The sequence below is a fragment of the Plasmodium inui genome (genome assembly GCF_000524495.1).
Source record: "Plasmodium inui San Antonio 1 unplaced genomic scaffold supercont1.14, whole genome shotgun sequence".
Classification (NCBI taxonomy): Eukaryota; Apicomplexa; class Aconoidasida; order Haemosporida; family Plasmodiidae; genus Plasmodium; species Plasmodium inui.
Window position 1 is genome coordinate 468060 of NW_008481848.1, and position 20320 is coordinate 488379.

Genomic DNA, 20320 nt, shown 5'->3' on the forward strand with positions numbered 1-20320 from the left:
AGGACAAAACAAGGGAGGAATGCCTCTCATTAGTAAATCCATCAGCCACGATGGGGATGTATCCCCTTGGAGCGAATGCATAAAATGTATATTTCCGCGCAGTGTGGTCCCCTCCTACGCTGGGGGAGAGAAAACTCTCTTCCAAACTTCACCCATTGGTGTGCATAGGTGAATCGAAAAGAGGGGAGGGGTGTGTGTGATCCCAGAAGGTTTGAATAGCCATCTGGATAGTCCCTTCTTTTTTTTTTTTATTGTATCGCTTCCAAACCGTTTTGTTTAGAAATATGTAAATACTATTCGGGAGTACCTACGGACATGCCGTTCAGAGCCCCCGTCTGGGATATGCGTCCATATGCCCTGCTCCCTAGAAATTCCCATTCTTTTTTTTTTCCACTTTGTGTATAGCTCAGCGGTGAAGCCTAAGGATGGACGCGAAATGGCGCTTGTCGCGCATAGGGAGATTATGGTGCACACCGCTCCGAGAGAAAAAAAATAGGGCTTCATCGAGGGGCTGAAAATGGGAAGGGTTCATTTCGCACAAGGATATAAACGTAGCTCGAAGTAGACACACCCGTGAGGCGCATATGTGTGTGGCGGAAAAAAAAAACAAACAAACAAAGCGAAGCGAGGCAAAACGGACGGAAAGAAGAAAAACGATACGATGCGACAGGAAGAATGGTCTGAGGAGAAAACGACCGAATAACACATAGATGGTGAGAAAAAAAAAGACGGTCACAAAATTGACTAAACACTTTGTAGGGAAAAAATGCAAGGGTGACGCTCCTTGCGGACATGCACACGTTTGCGAATTTGTGGACCGGCGAGTATTTTTCACTGCTCGCAGGTTTGACGGCGTGTGCCCGTTTGTGCGACCCTCCACCGGGGGACGGTCTCCAAAAATGAGCAGTGCAGCGAGGAGGCGCGGCATCGCCCTGATTAGCTACGACCGGTTAATCGTGCCGATTGATCAGACAAGGTGGTACGCCGCAATACGCGATAATACGCGGTAATAGGCGGCTCTACTCGGTACTACGCGCCACTACGCGGTAGTAAGCCAGCACACCGGCGCTACCCCCCATGAACAAGATGGAGGAGCAGAACGGCGGCGACTGCGCGCCGACCGAAGAGGCGGAGGAAGTGTTATTAAGCGCGGTGGCCTTTTTCATCCCCGAGGGGAGTGGGCTGCAGGAAGGCGCGCTCAGCAGCATCCGAGCAGACGAAAACGCAGTGAAGCTTCTAAACGAGTTCACGGAGAGTGAAGAGGACTGTCTATTCGTATTTAACGAAAAGGACACGATCAAATTTTACGCATCCATCCTAGACTTACAAAAAAAAAAAAAAAATGAAAAATATTTAATCATTTACAAAACGACACAAAGTAGGAAACCACTCTTCCTCGAAATGAACAATGATGCAGAAAATGTGACGAGGAAATTTCTGGAAATTTTTTTCTCCAATTTTATGAACAAAAATGACGAAATCAATTGTTCCTCTCTGTTGAAGGAAATGAAAAAAAAGTTTAACAATTTTTTGCTCAACTTGAGGATCATCTATGGAGAGTTACAGGAGAAATTGACTTTGCCACTTTTGCCATCTGGAGAGAAAGAGGAAGAAGACGACGACATCAACCACGTGGAAGAGTACTTAATACACTTCGTCAAATGTTACCACGTCATTTTACGAAATTTTGTAAACTACAAAAAGAGCAGATACCAAAGCTGTGAAGATTTTCTGACTTGTTTGAAACAGAAGAATGAAGACATCAACTTTCTGTATGGCGAAATAGAGAAGGAGAAGTTCAAGCAGATCGTACACACTATCTTAGAAAGGAAGAAAAACTCCAGCTACAAGAATATCGTTGAGAATATTCGGAGAGAAATTGTGGATCTGAAAATGGAAGTCCTCGATCTGTATACACATCTGAAGCCAGTTATTCACTTTTTGCAGAAACTGGAAAGTAGCAGAGAAGAAATTGAGAATAAAAATGTGTTCGTCGCTCCGATTGTGCATGCATTGTCTTTGTCACTGGACCGGTCGGAGTATTTAATTAAGAACTGCAAGTTTGTCTTTGACTTCCTCTCCAGGGTGCTCATAAATTCGTGCAAGCAGAATATGAACACACCGGAAATTATCAACTCAATTTATAACTGCGTGGATGTGCTGAAGAGCAAGCTGTATGGGACTCTGAATTTTTTGCTGAACTTTTTGTACCTGTTTAGGATCTACCGGGAGAAGAATGCCAAGCTGCGATCTTTGAGTCAGTCCTGCGGGTGGAGCAGCCCAGCGAGGGGTGCCCAGACTGGGCATAATGAGGAAAATGCGCATAATGAGCAGAATGCGGATAATGCGGATAATGCGGAGAATTCGAAGAATGCGCAGAATACGTCCAATCCACAGAATGACGAAACGGAGCAGGACTGCGCCTACTTCCCCTCCGTAAGTCTCTACATCTACAAACTAAGGCTCCTAATCGAATACCTCAAAATCTACCAAACGTATATGAAGTTGGAGAAAATCGAAATTCCTGGTGACAAGGGGAAGAAGCTAACGGAGGAGGTGCACACCATCCTGCGCGAATTCAACACCATCAATGAGACATTCCTAGACATTAACCACGAGATCATGAATGAGGAGGAAACGATTTTTATAAACAAGTACAAGCAGTTTGAGGACAAGGTGAAGGAGCTAAACAAGCGACTCATCTGCGTCCTGGTTCACTCCTTTGACGCGGATTTGAAGAAGAACATCAAACTTCTTAACTCCTTTCTCATTTTGAGAGACCTCCGAGCCATCGAGGTAGAGCTCGTTCGGCACGCCTCTCTCCTCTGCGAGGACCTCAAGAGGGAGTTCATCCTCGTGGACAATTTGTTCATCAAGAATATGACCATCGTGGCGCAGAACAGGGGCGTCTTCCTGGGGCAGGGTGCGACCCAGCGAGGGGCGGTTCACAAGATCAGCGGGGTTAACGGGGTTAGCGGCGTTATCGGGGTTAGCGGGGTTAGCGGGGTTAGCGGTGGTGGTGGTAGTTCAGGCGAGGCTATCGAGGTTAGCGCTGGTAGTGTCAATGCAGCTGAGCTCATCGGTGGTGTCAGTCCAAGCGGTACTCACACGGCGAAACTGCCAACTGAGCAGCTGATCCACCTGCACATCGACCGGAACGCGCCCCTGTTCTGCGAAGTGGTGAACCTCTTCACGTCGCTGCTGAAGCGAATCGAGCAGCAGTACTTCCCGCTGCGGAAAATTGTCAAGGTTCTAAACTTCAAAGATGAGAAGACGGAAGAAATAAACGCGCTGTACCGAAGCATCACTGCGAAGATTAGTCAATACATAGGGAACATGAGCAAGGAATGGTTCACCGAAACGATGGACGTGGTGAATACGTTCCTAAATGAACCTATATTTAAGCAAAAGGGAGAGTTATTTTACGTGAACTTCCATCCGCATATCTTCCTCTTTATATCTAATGTGAAAAATCTCTACCTGAACAATCTGACCGTCAATGAGGAGTGCCTAAAAATCTATAACAGCACCAACCGATTTAAAGAATTCATCCATACTCTGAGCAGCATCACGAAGAGGTATAACGATATCGTTACTAAAACGTTGCCTGTACAGAAGGATCTCTTTCATGATAAGTTGTCTAGTGTGAAGAACACGTTACTGAGAGGAGTGACTGAACTAAGGTGGACACAGGAACCGATTTTCGACTACATTCAAATGGTAGACAGAGACATGACAGAAATATTTAGTAACATCTCCTTTGTTCATAGTAACTTGATTTCTATCCTAAGTGTGACGAATAGTTGGACGAGGAAAGCAATCCTCGAGAGGAGAAAGAAGCATGAAGATATATATAACTATCTGAATAACTACAAGAATAATATGGCATTGTTGAAGGGGAAACTAATGGACGATTTTAAGAACATCCACATGAGTATGAAGCAGTCCTTTGATCTTCTAAAAATAAAGAAGAATAACCCTATGTGGAAAAATTACGTAAAATTCGTAAACAGTATAGTTACGGATAGGGTAACCCAGTTGGTATATTTTCTTTTCTCAAATCTGAACAACATCATGACAAGAGCGGAGAGAGAAAATGAACCCCTATTCAGCATCAAGATAAATTTTGTGGAGAATAAACTGAGTCTGGACTTAAAATTAAGATGTAAGAAATCACTCAGCATAACAAGCATCTTCTACAAATGGATAGACGATTTTATGAATCTCTGTTCAGGTATCAAACGGATCGACATAAAGAGTGGAGACTACGTTAACGAAATTCTCCTCAGCTTAAAGATCAATCAGAAAAAAAGTTGCATTGAGAAATATTTCGAAGCGACCATAGACAGATGTTATGCGTACTTAGAAGGGTTAAAGAAGTATGAACATATCTGCAAGAAGGATATCAAGAAGGAGTTCCTCCATTTTAAGACACAAAATGAAGTGTCTCTCTTTCCTACCTACTTCGAATTTAACAATAACTTTCGGGACACATTAAAACTGATCAATATTAACATTACGCATCGGTTCCCAAATGTGTTGGCGTATAAGAATCTGATTCTATCTTTGAAGAGCGAGTTAAGCAGCTTCCACTATTTGCGTAGTTATGAGGTCATCAACTTCGTGGCATTTCACTCGGAGCACTTCGTGGAGAAATTGATAAACTTCTCTCAGAAGGACATTTCGATGTATAGTGAGTACCTTCAGGTGTTCGTGCGGGACGTGATTTACGCCGTGAGCGCCTTTTACGAGGGTGTGCTGAGCAACTTGAGGGCCGCGGGCGTGAGCGAGTTCTTCGGCCCGCCCAAGAAGGGGGTGTCACAGTTGAGCGGTGGGGTGACTGCCACAGACGGGGTGACTGCTGCAGACGGGGTGGTTTCGGCAGACGGGCTGCCTTCCGCAGACGGGCTTCCTTCCTCAGACGGGCTTCCTTCCTCAGACGGGGTGGCTTCTCCAGACAGCTTGACAGCATCCATCGATGGCGCCTCCCCCCTGGAGAAGAGCAAGAAGGACGCCTTCTACAACCTGATGAGGAACCTGCGGAGTGTCAAGCTGAGCAGGAAAATCATCCCCCTGATTTTCCAGAAAACGAGAGAAATTATGGAGACTCTAAGAGAGTTGGGCATAACAGTCAAACACAACGAAGTGCTCGAAGAAATCAACCGGAATAAGGAGAGGGTAGAAATACAGTACAACGAAATAAAGGAGAAAATAATAAAGTACAAAAATGAGGAAATTAAAAATATCAAAGTGGAGATAACGCTGTTTAAGGATGAGTTGAAGAAACTAAAGAATGGCATTTTGCAGAATATGCCCAATCAGCCAAAGGACATGCAGGGTAACCCTTACGAGAAGATTAACGACTATAGAAGAAGTTACCAAATGTATAGAGACAAGCAGAAGTATCATAACGAATTGGAGATCCTTTTCGAGCTGGACATCACCGTGTTTGATGAGCTGAACGAGTTGGACAAGAAATTGAAAGAGGTGAAAAAACTGTGGGACGTTATTAACAGTATTGTATTTTTCATGGAGGAGGAAAAGGGAAAGCTATGGACAGACATCGACGTAAATGGGAACATATATATAATCGATTTTGTTTCACAGTATTTGAGAAAGAATCTGTCTGAGCTGAAGAGCCTGCCAGTGTATGAGCATATCATAAAGGAACTGAAGAAGTTTTCCTCCATCCTGCCGCTTCTCGTCGATTTGAACAATGACTGCATTTTTGATCGCCACTGGAATATTATTATGAACCTGTCGGGGGGGCACGCAGTGCAGAGTGTTGACGCAATGGAGAGTCGGGACGTAGTGGAGAAGGCTGACTTGGCGAACAATGCTAACGCAGTGGACAGCGGTGACGTAGCGGAGAACCCACCGAAGAAGTACCTGCAGGTGAAGTACAAAGAGCTGACGCTGCAGGGATTCTTCGACCTGAAACTGTACAAGCACGTGGAAGCCGTGCATGACGTGATGGAGCAAGCCAAGAAGGAAAAAAAAATTGAAAACAAAATCAGAGAGATAAGCCAAATATGGAGAAAAATGAACTTTGAGTTTCTGAACAAAAACTCTTACATTCAAATAACGAATATGGACATGATCCTCGAAATTGTAGACGTGCATACGTCGGAGATCCTCTTCTTCATAAATCAGAAGAAATACATCTTGTTCATCCAGGATACCATTTTAAAGACACAGGAGAACTTGAAAAGAATAGACGAGGTGATTAATATATGGAGAAAATTTCTGAACAAATTTGAGAGGCTACAACCGATTTATCTCAACTCAGAAGATATCCATTCGCAGCTCCCACAGGAGAGTAGGATGTTTTTTAACATCGAACAGGAGTACAAGGAAATCATCCTGAACGCTTATGAGCAAAAGAACGTGTTACAGATTTGCCTGAACGAGGACTTATTTTACGTGCTCCGAAAATTTTTCAAAAACATCGAATTGTGTGAGAAGGCTCTTAATGATTACTTGGATCAGAAGAAGAAGGCTTTTCCTCGGTTTTACTTTCTCTCCAACATAGCCCTTTTAGACATCCTGAGCAATGGGAAGAATCCCATGAAGATCCTTCCCTACGTGAATGATGTGTTTAACGCGATTAAGACGATTGAGTTTGGTGGGGCGACGGGGGCGATGGGGGCGATGGGGGCGATGGAAGCGACGAGAGCGGCGGAAGGGGAAGCCACACAGGAGGACGCCACGGAAGAAGCGGATGGGGAGAGGCTCCTCGGAGAGAAGGCCCAGCATGATGGGGAACGTCTGCATGGTGGGAATCGCCTGAATGGTACCACCCCCCCTGCGACGGAGTTCATCGCGAAAGGCGTGTACAGCATCGAAAACGAACACCTGCAGTTTCCCACGGAGCTGATGCTGCGGGGCAACGTGGAGAATTACCTGAAGGATCTAGAAACGCACCTGAAGGTAACGATTAGGAGCATCCTGGAGAAGGCAAAGATCTGCTCGGAAAATCTGGACGAACAAAACAGAGACGAGACGATGATAAAGAACTTTATCAGCCAAGTGGTATGTACATGCAACCAGATAGTTGTCACGGACGAAATCAACAAATGCTTCGATGAGCTGGAAAATGGAAACGAATCTGCCTTCGTCGAGTATAAGAAAATACTAATCGAAAGGATAAATAAACTGATTAAGTTGGTGGAAAGGACACAAGATTGCAACATCAGGACCAAGTTGCTTTCGCTGATTATTCTGGACGTCCACACGAGAGATGTTATTATCTCTTTTATAAAGAAAAAAATTTCAGACGGGACTTGCTTCGACTGGCAAGCACAGCTAAAGTATTACTGGGTTTACGATAAGAAGGCAAACAATTACACCTGCGAAATAAAGTTGTGTGATTTTAAGACGAAGTATCTATATGAATATATTGGGAATTCGGGAAAGTTGGTTATTACCCCTTTGACAGATAAGTGCTACATCACCCTGACGCAGGCTCTGAATCTGATTCTTGGAGGAGCCCCCGCTGGTCCGGCAGGAACGGGAAAGACAGAAACGACCAAGGATCTTTCCAAAGCGATTGGCATAGCGATATTTATATTCAATTGCAGCAATCAGATGAATTATTTTAACATGTCCCAGATTTGTATTGGCCTGTCCCAGACAGGGGCATGGGGATGCTTCGACGAGTTCAATCGGATCAGCATAGAAGTCCTATCAGTAGTTAGCACACAGATTAAGTGTATCTTTGATGCAATTAAGGAAAAAAAAACGGTCTTCCATTTTATCGATGATGAAATTGTGTTGAAGAAGACATGTGGGTTTTTTATTACCATGAACCCAGGATATGCAGGCAGGACTGAATTACCCGAAAATTTAAAAAATCTGTTTAGGTCCTGTTCCATGATTGTACCTGATATCAAATTTATCTGCGAAAATATGTTAATGTCTTTTGGTTTTATTAAGGCAAATAAACTATCGTACAAGTTTGTAGAACTGTATCAGTTGTGCAAGGAACTGCTTAGAAAGAACATTCACTACGATTGGGGTCTCCGTGCTGTTAAGGTGGTCCTAATTCAGGCTGGTAATTTAAAAAGGAAGTACAGCAACTATGATGAAGAAGTCATTCTGATGAAGGCACTCAAAGATTTTAACATTCCTAAGATAACTCATGAGGATATTCCCATTTTTCTGGGCCTTGTGAATGACCTCTTTCCGAATGTTGACTGTGGGGATATGTTCAAGGAGGAGGTCTCCGTGGAGGGCACGGATCATCCGTCGCACCCTGGGGATGGCTTAGCGATGGGCCGGTCAGGAGTGGTGTCCCCCTATGAAGTCACCTCTCCACAGGAAGTGACTTCCCCACAGGAAATAACCTCCCCACAGGAAATAACCTCCCCACAGGAAATAACCTCACCAGAGGAAGTAACCTCCCCAGAGGAAGTGCCTCCCCACCGCATCATCACCCTTGACGAGGCCATACGAAGCAGCCTCCGAGACGCCAACCTCCAAATCGACGACAACTTCATCCTAAAGGTAAAGCAGCTCAAAGACCTGATGGACGTCCGCCACTGCGTCTTCATCTTAGGAGAAGACGGCTGCGGAAAGTCCAGCGTTATTCAAATATTGATAAGTACCCTCAACAGAATTAGCGAAAAATGCTTACACGAGGTTATTAACCCTAAATCGATCGAGTCTTACGAATTGTATGGCTACTTAAATAAGAACAACGAGTGGGTTGATGGTGCTCTCTCCTCTATAATGAGGAAAATGTCTAGAAATATATCCCCCTACACAGAGAGCGTCAAACATAAGATTCTCCTTCTAGATGGAAACATCGATGCGGAGTGGATAGAAAGTATGAACACAGTCATGGATGACAACAAAGTGCTAACCCTGGTGAGCAACGAACGTATCCCCTTCACCAAGGAGATGCACCTCTTCTTTGAAATTACCAATATGAAGTATGCCTCTCCCGCTACCGTCAGCAGAGGGGGGGTCCTATACATAAACAGAGGAGACATAAGTTACAAGCTGTACATCAGCTCATGGATAAACTTACTAACAAATCATGTGGCCAAGACGGAGTTTTACTATCTATTTAACATATTTTACGCTCAGAATATTGATATGCTGAGGAAGCAGTGTAAGTTCGCCTTCGAGTTGTCCAACCTCGACATTGTCAGATCGATCTGCAACTATATCGACTACTTTTTGGTCAAATATGACAAATACATTAGCGATGTGATACGGAGCATTGAGAATCGCCAGGGGGAGGACGACGCGATGGAGGAGAGGAACGGGTCCTCTTCTCCAGACGAAGTAGGGGACGCAGCAGCGGTTGCGGCAGGGGAAGCAACCGGGAAAGCAACAGGCGAAGCGGCCAGCCTGGGAAGTGCCAAGCCGGAAGACCCACACAACGGAGACGAAAAAAACGTGGTAAACAAAATTAACTATAACTATGAAATTCTGAAAGATTACTACAACAGCTTTTTCATGAACTCGTACATGTGGGTTCTGAATAACCTAATCGTGGAGGACAAACTAATGAACGCAAGGAATGCTCTGAACAATAATGTGAAATCGAATGTGAAGGTGAAGATGGGTAGCGACTATTGCTGCAATTATACTTATAATATATACGACAATGAGTGGAAGCACCTGAGTGAATACCTAGACAGCGACATTTTATTCTTGCAGAAGATGCGATGGAATTACGGGCAGGAAATGGCGGAGGCGGGGGAGGCCGAAGTGGACGAGACGGGCGAAGCGGAGGAGAAGGGCGAAGCGGAGGAAGCGGGTGAAGTAGACGAGATTGGCGAAATGGAGGAAGCGACCAAAATGGGCAGCTCACATGCCAAGCCGAACCAGAAGCACAAGAAAAAAAGCGAAAACAACTACATCGAAAGCATGCTGCCGCACAACTACGACGAATTGTACATAAATACGATCGAGCTGATCCGAACGGAGAAAATGATAAAGTATTCACTAGACCGAAATCAGCCAATCCTCGTCTATGGAAATAACGGAACGGGGAAGACAAAATGTATAAGCAACAACATCAATATGAATATAGAAAAATTTACCCACACGACGATAAGTATTAATTACTATACAAACTCGTTTGTCCTCCAGAAGATAATCGAGAACAACGTGGAGAAGAGGAACACGAGGACCTATGGGCCCCCGAATCAGAAGAGGCACATATTCTTCTTGGAAGACATGAACATAACGGCTAAGGACAACTGTGACACGCAGCAGACGTTGGAGTTTCTAAGACAGCTGTTAACGTATAGGCTCATATACGACAGGGAGAATCTGGACGAGAAGAAATTCATCCATGACGTCCTCTTTATCGGAACGGTAAATAATAATGCTAATAAACTTATCGACAAAAGGATTCAAAACAAGTTTCAAATTATTAATATGGAAGACATTAGTCTGAAGACATTTGATAACGTGTACAAGGTTATCCTAAAGCAGCACTTGCTCAAGTTTGACGACACAGTGAAGGGTCTCCTTAATAACATCATTTCGTTTTCCCACGATCTGTACAGTAGGGTCACAGAGAATATTGCCTTCAATTTGTCTAACTCGGCTCCACACTACCTGTTTAACTTGAATGATATCCATGGGGCCTTTCACAACATCATTAAGTGCACGAACCCGGATTTGTACAATGGAGGGAGCTTCAAATTTTTGATGATTTTTTTCCACGAGATGCAGCATGCGTATATGAATAAGCTGACATCGAATGAGCACATTGAGATTTTCACGCAGATCTTCAACCGCCTCCTGCAGCAGCATTTCCCGTTTTGCCTGGAGGACTTGGGTCGCCACCGGGTCTCCTTCGACGGGGAGGTGACCCAGGTTAGCCATATTAGCGGCACAGTTAGCGGCACAGTTAGCGGTGAGATTAGCGAGACTTCCGTGACTCGCGGCGATGGGGACGCGCTCGCCTCAAGCGGGCTAAGCGCATCACGGGGGTTGAATGCCACTACGGCAGGTACTACCGCGGGTATGACCGCATGTCCCACCGCCGCTTCTAGCGCCGCCGCCAACGCTTCCAACCCGTGCAACGCTTCCAATCTGCCGTACGACCCGCGCAAGAATATATTCACCTCGTTCATTTCGGTGCGAAACGGTCTGGACAAAATGTACCTGGGGGTGAAGAAATTCCACGTGCTGAAGGAAGTGTTGGCGGAGAAGCTGAGCGAGTACAACATCTCGCACGTGGAGCTTCCTCTCGTCCTCTTCGATTACGCCGTTGTACAGATATGCAAGATATGTCGCATCTTAGACTTTGACATTTCGCACCTCATGCTCATCGGATTTGGAGGATCGGGGAAGCAGTCCCTAATGAAACTGAGCATCTTCATCAACAACCTTAACCTGCTCCAAATTTCGACAAACAATAACTACGATTTGAGCAATTTCAAAGCAGACTTGCAAGAGTTCCACCTCAAATGCGCCATCAAGCCGGGCAACGTCCACGTCCTGATGCTGAAGGAGCAAAATATCCTCGACTCCTTTCTGCCGTATATAAACGATTTGACTTCCACCGGGCTGTGTAACGATTTGTTCACCAAAGATGAGTATCTGGGAATCTTCTCCTCCATCCGAAACCAGATAAAGTATCTAAACATCGGAGAAAGCAACGAAGATGTGTTTAATTACTACATAAGTAAAATAAAAAGAAACTTCAAGGTAGCAGTGACCCACTCTCCTATTAGCAGTTTATATAGAGACCGTCTGACGAAGTTTCCCTCCTTCTTGTCCAATTTCTCATTTGTGTATTTCTTACCCTGGCCATATGAAGCCCTCGTAAATGTGTCTAACAAATTTTTGAGCGAATTAGAAATCGAGGAGGGGTTGAAGAAGAGCATCTGCGAGCATATGGCTTACGTGCACACGAGCACAAACGAGATGAACAAGATATATCTGGAGAAGAAGAACCGACACAATTACGTCATACCGAAGACTTTCCTAGAATATATATACTTTTACAAAAACCTCCTGCATGTGAAGACATACGAGATTGAGAAATCCGTGGAAAGACTCAACAAAGGATTGTTAGCCCTCACCAGCACCAGAGAAAATGTCGAAGTGTTGAAAAAGGAAATCGAAGTGAAAATAAAGAATATAGAGGAGAAAAAAATCGAAGTGAATGAAATTATAAAAAAAGTGAAAGAAGCAACGGAGGTGACAAACAAAGAACAGCAGATCGTAAATGAGGAGAAGAAAAAAACCGAAATATTTACTCGAGAAGCGATTAATATTCAGGTCAAAGCAGATAATGAATTGAGTGAAGCTTTGCCCATAATGAACAAGGCAAAGGAAGCGGTTAATTGTATTACCAAATCAGCCATTCAGGAGTTAAAGTCTCTACAGAACCCACCGAAGGAATGTCTAGATGTGACTCACGCTGTGCTGATCGCTCTGAAGGAGATTAAGAACTATTCGTGGAAATCTGCTCAGAAAATTATGAACAATCCTAGTCAGTTTTTATCCAAATTGCAAAAATTCGATGCAGAAAATATGGAAGAAGAAACGGTCCATTTGTTGACACCATTTATTGAGAAGAAGTTCTTTAACTACGAAATGATGAAAACGAAATCATCTGCATGTGCGTACTTGGCACTTTGGCTAGTTAACATTGTCAAATATAATGAGGTGTATAAAAAGGTGAAGCCGCTAATGGATAAATTGCAAGAAGCCACGAACAATAAGAACAGCGCAGAGGAGAAGCTAAATGTGCTGGAGAATAAAGTGAAGGAACTAACAGACAGTGTAGAGAAGCTAAGAACTAAAATGAATGAAGTGAATGAAGAGAAGAATAATATCATAAAAATATTTAATGAATCTAAAGACAAATTAAATCGAGCGGAAAATTTGGTCAATATGCTATCGGATGAGTATAGGAGATGGTCTGATGAGATTGCCATTATTATTTCGAATAAGAAATACATCTATGGAGACTGTCTACTTCTTTCTTCCTTTATCACCTACTTGGGTGTTTTTTCTAGCTCCTTCCGAGTAAAATTGTGGAAGAACCTGTGGCTTGAGCAGATCAAGAAGAGCAACATCCTCATCAGTGAAATTACCTCCCCAATTGATATCATGGTGCAGGATATACAGATAGCTACCTGGAAAAATGAGAAACTTCCTGAAGATAGAATAAGCATAGAGAATGCTCTCATCGTAAGCACTTGCTACCGATGGCCTCTTCTGATCGACCCTCAGTTACAAGGACTGAAGTGGCTCAAGGCAAAAGGAGGAAATAACATCACGTGCCTCCAATTCAACAGTGATCATTTTATTGCAAAGGTTAAGAGTGTTATCTTGAGGGGTGGCTACCTCATCATAGAAAACGTCACCGAAGAGATCGATAACATTATCGATGGGCTCCTCAATAGGGAATTCATAAAGAGGGGAAATGACACCTTCGTCAAGATTGACAATGAGGAGATGCCATTTAACTATCCCAATGCGATCAGTCGAGTTTCGAAAATTAAGTCATTCTATGAGAGTGGCGCTGGAGGCGGGGGAGGCGGTGCTGGTGACACTTCTCGACCGGGAGAGCACAACGGGGGCAGCTTCCACGACGATGCAGAAGTGGACAATGATGATGATGCCGCGGAGGAGGAGCAGGACAACGGGGAAGAAGAAGAGGAATCCACACCAAGTAAGACAACCCCTAGAATGGCGAACAGGCAAAGCAGACATGGCGGAAGACAGAACGGCAGACAGAATAGCAGACAACATGGCAGTAGCAGCCGCCGCGGTAGAGATAGCCCAACCCAGGAAATGTCCATGATGACCACCCCGAGGGAGAAACAGGACCATGAGAAAGCTTACGAAAAAATTTCCAATTCGCACAGCATGAGTAAAGCTCTTTCGAAGGGAAGCTTAAGAAAGGCGGCCCCTTTTTTCAACCTAATCCTGCAAACGAAGCTGAGCAATCCACACTTCAAGCCAGAGGTAAACAGCCAATGCACGCTGATAAACTTTAGCGTGACTTGTGAGGGGCTGGAGGAGCAGATTTTAGCAATCATCGTCAATATAGAGAAGCCCGAATTGGAGAAGCAGAAGCAGATACTCGTGAAGAACAGGAATGAATACAAAATAGTTCTGAACAAATTGGAGGACGAAATTTTGTACCAGCTTTCCGCCGCAGACTCGACCACAATCATCGACAACATTTCTCTGATTAACAGTTTGAAGACGACAAAGGATACATCCATCAGCATACAGAAGCAAGTGGCCGATTCGATCACGACGGAGAATGAGATTAACAAGACTAGGGAGCTGTATAGGACCCTGGCGAACGAGGCCTCCATCGTCTATTTCATTCTCATCCTCATGCACAACATTAACTACATGTATCAGTACTCACTGGATTCTTTTATCAGCTTGCTGCTGAAGTCGATAGAGGCCGTCCACGCGGGGGTGCGAATGGGAAGCAGAATAGGCAGTGGAATGGGAAGCGGAATAGGCAGTGGAATGGGAAGTGGAATGGGCAGCGGAATGGGCAGCGAGAGGGTGAGCAGCCTGGGCGACTCGAGGGGGTACTTCCGCGAGGGCGTCGAACGGGAAGGATGGGCAACCGCCGCAGCGGACGAAGACGAGGGGGATGAAGCAACCCGGAAGGGAGAAGAAGAAGAGCAACAACAACAAAACGACCTGTGCGATGAGCACATGAACGAGCTGATCATCTCATTCAGGAAAACAATCTACTCATGGATCAACCGAGGGTTGCTGGAAGAGGACAAGCTGCTATTCAATTGTATATTCGTCTTCAAATTGTTGGAAAAGAAAAAAATTCATGACAAAGATTTCAGCATGGATTATTTGAACTTTTTTTTGAAGCCTCCCCGAATCAAAGAAGCGATTCAGAACCCGTTAAAGGAATGGCTAGCTGATGACTGCTGGAGAAATGTATGCGTTCTGTCCAAATTCAAAGAGTTTGAAATGTTAACAAACAACATACACATAGATGCACAGCACAAGTTCAAGCAGTGGTGCTCAGAAATACAGCCAGAGATATGCACCCTGCCCCTAGAATGGAAAAAGTTAAGTAATAACTCTTTTAAAAAATTACTCATTATAAGATCGTTGAGACCAGACAGAGTGACAGTAACGTTGGAGAAATACATTCGAAATGTGTTGCCAAACAGTGAAGAAATCATGGAGAGGAAGAACTCCTTTGTAGACACACTAGAATCATCATACAATTTTATGATTAACACGACGCCTATTTTATTTATCCTAACCCCTGGGTCCGATTTTATCAAATATGTAGAACAGCTAGGAAAGAAAAATAAGTTTTTTCTAAACAGCAACCTGCACATAGTATCTTTGGGACAAGGACAGGAAGCCATTGCGTTGTTTAAATTGGAGCTAGCTCATAAGGAAGGACACTGGATAGTTCTGGAAAACATCCATCTGATGGCAAAGTTTAATCTCATTTTAGAAAATGTGATTGATAAATACGCCGCGGAAGGGTCGCACCCGAATTTCCGTCTCTTCTTAACAGCAGAGGTTACAAAAAATATCCCCATAAGTATCCTGGAGAGGTCGATAAAATTGACGAACGAAGCACCAACAGGTTTTAAAGAAAATCTCAAGAGAGCCTTCACCTTTTTCTCCTCAGATGACTATGAGGAGAAGGACTTGCGAACAAAAAATATTCTATTCTCCCTCTGTTATTTCCATTCTATAATTGTAGAGAGAGCTAAATTTGGTTCTCAAGGGTTTAACATAAAATATCCCTTCAGCTTAAGTGATCTTCGAGACAGTGCGAAGGTTTTGTTCAACTATTTAGACAATCAGAATTCTATAAAAGTGCCTTGGAATGACTTAAAATACATTTTTGGAGAAATAATGTACGGAGGGCATATCGTTAATGATAAGGACATGTTGGTATGCAAAACGTATCTGAACTACTTCATGAAGGAGCAGTCTTTAGAGGGGATGCAGCTGATCCCGTTTTCTAAAAATGTGCAATTGTTTAGTCCTAGTAACTATGCGTACGATAAGATTTTAAAATATATCGACACGCAGATCGTCGCCGAGACTTCCATCTTGTATGGCCTGAATCAGCATGCAGAAATGAACTTCAGGACAAGTGAGAGTATTAAATTGTTGGACAACATTTTTAAGTTAAAGGTCAAGGAGAGTTCCACCTTCGTGGAGGAACTAACCACTGGAGAGACGCTGGAAGTTCGTACTGCTAACATCCTTTCGGACATATTAACAGAAATCGAAAACGTCTATTTTAATGTGGACGAATTGGTTAAGTCCATTCCCGATGACCAGATAACCCCTCTGCAGTATTTCCTTTTCCAAGAATGCACCTTAATGAATTCACTCACAGGGATTATGAGAGAGTCGCTAAAAGAGCTACATCTAGCCATTAAAGGCGAAATTAATATGAACACAAAAATGGAATCATTAATGGGTTCTCTCTACAAAGACCAGCTGCCAGACTTGTGGAAGAATAACTCCTATTCCAGCAACCGAAATTTGTGCTCCTGGATTGTTAACCTCAAAGAACGGATCAGCTTCCTCTCCGATTGGTTCAACGACCCGCTAGTGACTCCCAAAGTTTTTAATGTCTCTCTTTTGTTCAATCCGAATAGCTTCTTCAGTGCAATAAAACAAATCCTCTCTCGAAATGAGAAATGCGAATTGGACAAAATTATTATGCAAATTGAGGTGACAAACAAATCTCTGAATAATATCCACTCGTACCCTAAGGAGGGTGCTTACATTTATGGGCTCTACCTCGATGGCGCCAACTACGACATTGAGAAGAACACCCTCTGCGATTCGAGCTCAAAGCAGAAGTACTTCCTCATGCCTGTCATTCACTGCAAGCCGATCGTCAGCATGGGCAAAGTCGAAACGGACGTGTATGAGTGCCCCGTTTATAAGACCGTCTCCAGGGGGCCCACCTACGTCACCAACATTAAGCTCAAGACCAAGGAGAACCAGGAGAAGTGGGTGCTCGCCGGCGTTGCGCTCATCCTGGATATCGCCGATGAGTGATGCGGGGCGAAGTGAAGCGGGGCGAATTAGTCTGACCTACACTTCATGACTAACCGTGTGCTCCACCCCCTTGTGCACACACATTCTTGAATTTTACTTCCCTCCCCCTGGGAGTAATTTTTTTTTTTTTTTTTTTCTGGCCCATGTGTCTCCACGGGCAAAAGGGCGACCCGTGTATTTGCTTCGCGTGCCCTTTCGCAGGCCCCTTTTTCCGCATCTTATTTTTTTTTTATCTTTGTTCTAACTGACAAACGCGTGCCCCTCGCAACGGGGCTCATTTAATGGTCATTTTTTTTCCCCCTTCACATGGGGATGCAAGTAGGGAAAAATGAACGAACAGGAGCAATCGGGGGTTGTCTTCAGGGGGTGAAGCGCTTAGGCGGTTTAACGGTTAGGCGGTTTAGCAGTTGGCGAGTGGCGTTTGGCGGCTGCTGATTAGGCGATGAAGCGGCGAGACTGCCAGACTGCCACGTAGCCTAAGTGCTACTCGTCAATTGGTCAATTTTTTCTTCAACCACGCAGCAAGTGGAGGAGTGGCCATTTCTGGAGAGGTGCAATTCAGCAACCACTCGCGTCCCCCCGGTGGTCACGCTACAGCCACCTTTTGTGCATGCACATGGCGCCACCCCCACAGATGTCCCTCTTGTGACAAGTCCGCTTAACCTTTGGAGAAGGGGAAAAAAAAAATACTTTTTTTGTGAATAGCTATCCGTAATTGTTCATTTGTTCGTTTGTTTGATAGTTTTATTTTATTTTGTTTTATTTTGTTTTGTTTTTATTTGTTTTATTTTTTATTTTATTTATTTTCTTTTTTTTTTTCTTTTTCTCCCTGCCCTTTTCGCGCAAACATAAGGAGATTCTCCGTCCAAGCGCATTCGTCTTTCCACGTACGTTTGAGGCTTCCATCCCCTGGGTTAAGATCGCCCGACTGGCCACCCCTACCTGAGGAGCCTGTCTTTATGTGCGCAGGCGAGCACGGTTGAGTGGGGAGTTAAGCAGAGATGTGCGCAAAAGGATACGCTTCGCGGTAGCAGCGTTGGTCGTACAAATGGAGGAAGAGGACGACACGAAGCAAACCCTGTTTAGGAGAAAACGCAAGCAGAGGAAAAGGGATGGGTGCCGAATATGCCGAAAGAAGTATCGAAAATGCCTTAACACGTGCTTGACCTGGGAAGTGGTACTGCTGATGGTGCACATATTAGTCTTTCTCATAATCATTTTCAAATGGGTAAAGGACGGAAAACTGGATCAGGTGGACAAGAAATTGTTTAGGACATACAAAAGTGGGTGTCATTTTATGCAGGGGATTTTATTCGTCTTGCTTATTGTGCCCTTTAGATTTAACAAAAGGGTCGTAAAGTGGATTTATAACTTTGCCATAAAAAATGAGACCCCCATGGATGATGAGTGCAGACAGAAACCTTACCCGAATCCGTATGGCGATATTGAACAGAATAAAATGGGGGATTACCTTTCCAATGAAGAGGGCGATGATTCTTGGGTAAGCGAAAAGGGACGTAAAAGGGACTCTGCTATGCACTCCGCATTTGGCAGTTTTTATGATAAGAATAGAGATCACCGGGAAGTGGGCGGCGGGGTAGTAAGCGACGGGGCAGCGGGCAACCAGACAGTGGATAACCAGACAGTGGATAACCAGACAGTGGATAACCAGACAGTGGTCGAGCATTTTGCAGACGCGAGGGGAATGGACACAAGTGGAATGGACACAAGTCATATGGACGGAAGTGAAATGGACACAGGTGAGATGGACACGGGTGAAATGGAGACAAATCAGATGAATGGTCAGGAGCAGTTCAGCCGTGTCGGCCGTACTAATACTCCCAGAGGTGGAGAGGGCATTGGCCACCAGAAGGGAAACGTTGGAAAAGACACCTCCGGGGAGCGCTTAACCATGAACAGGCGAAGGAAGGGGAGTGGCAGCAGCGGTAGCCTACGACGTGAACACACAAAGAGAAAAGTCCCCTTGTGCGAATCTTTCGTTAACAGTTTGGTCTTTCCAGTCAACACCCCAAAACATACAAAAGAAAAAATCCAGTACTTCTTCCTGTGCGCAAAGTTGTATACAAACAAGAGAAGCTCCTTTCTGTTTTTTCTCAAGTATGTCTCTTCCTTTATCCTAATGTTTGGTTATCCGTTGTACAATCTAGTGAAGAGGAAGGTACTCCACAGATATTTTTACTTCACGTCGTACTACATGAATGCATTCGACTTCGCCTCGGGTCTGCTCCTTGGATCTCTCTTCGTCTTGGTTTACGGAGTAGTAAAATTTTTTTCTAGCCTTTATATGAACAGAAAAAATTCCAAATTTTACTTTTTTGATAACTATCCCTTTATGGGGGAAGTGAAATGCCTATGTGATCAGAACGTCCGCATCATTATACATAATAATCCTCACCTGAAGCCCATGGCGATACAGTACCTTAATTCGTATGGGATCTACAAGAGTTTTCTTCTGATCGGGCTATTCATTTTGTTCGTTTTGTGTATCTTCTCCTTCGTCTTTTCCCTTAACTCGATGAGTGCCCATGTGCCGGTTGCGGGATGACGCGTGGAAGTGTGTGGGGCTGTCAACTGTTAACACCGCGAAATTTTCGCCGCAGTTTTCCCACCCCTTTCGGTGTTGCCCTGACTTATGCTCCCTTTTCCTTCACTTCACTCGATTGAAGGACACCCCAGCACACACATTAGGAGGTTCCTCCTTTCGCGGCATGCACACTGTGCGCGTTTGTTATCCGTGGAACTTCGCCTTTTGATGTTCTCTCCTGCGCCCTCCCTTGTGTATTTTTTTGTGTCATTTTTCCGTGATTTTTTCCGTGATTTTTTCCGTGATTTTTGCCGCTTTTTTGCCGCTTTTATGGCACTTTTTTTTGCCGCTTTCCCCTTTTCCTTGCGCCTCCCCACCGTTCACATAGCCTGGACGCGTACTAACACGTTCCGTGGTGTCTGGGGAGAGGGGCTGTACTTTTTTGTTTTTTTAATTCGTTCAGACGATCCTGTATTTATACATACGCCGTGGCTGCCAAGCTATCGGCAGTAAGCAGCTACGTCTGATGTTTGGGCAAGGCACAAGTTTTTCCTTTGCGTGACGACAAAATTGAAAGTCAACTGGAACATGAGAGGGTGCCACAAAAGGTTACTCCGTTTGTTCGTTCCCCCGTTTGTTCGTTCCCCCGTTTGTTCGTTCCCCCGTTTGTTTGTTCACCCGTTTGTTTGTTCACCCGTTTGTTTGTTCACCCGTTTGTTTGTTCACCCGTTTGTTTGTTCACCCGTTTGTTTGTTC

At 44.4% G+C, this 20320-nt stretch overlaps 2 protein-coding genes across 2 annotated transcripts; both read left to right on the plus strand.

The window, feature by feature from the left end:
- Positions 1–1077: 1077 nt before the first annotated feature.
- Positions 1078–17019, plus strand: C922_03449 (hypothetical protein; the record flags this gene model as incomplete). The annotated part of the gene is made up of 2 exons (XM_008819041.1): positions 1078–8933; positions 8961–17019. The coding sequence occupies 2 exons, from the start codon at positions 1078–1080 to the stop codon at positions 17017–17019; spliced, it is 15915 nt and encodes a 5304-aa protein (XP_008817263.1).
- Positions 17020–18067: 1048 nt separating this feature from the next.
- C922_03450 (hypothetical protein) lies at positions 18068–19585 on the plus strand (the record flags this gene model as incomplete). Its single annotated transcript, XM_008819042.1, has 1 exon — positions 18068–19585. One exon carries the CDS (start codon positions 18068–18070, stop codon positions 19583–19585), a length of 1518 nt encoding a protein of 505 aa, XP_008817264.1.
- Positions 19586–20320: the final 735 nt, after the last annotated feature.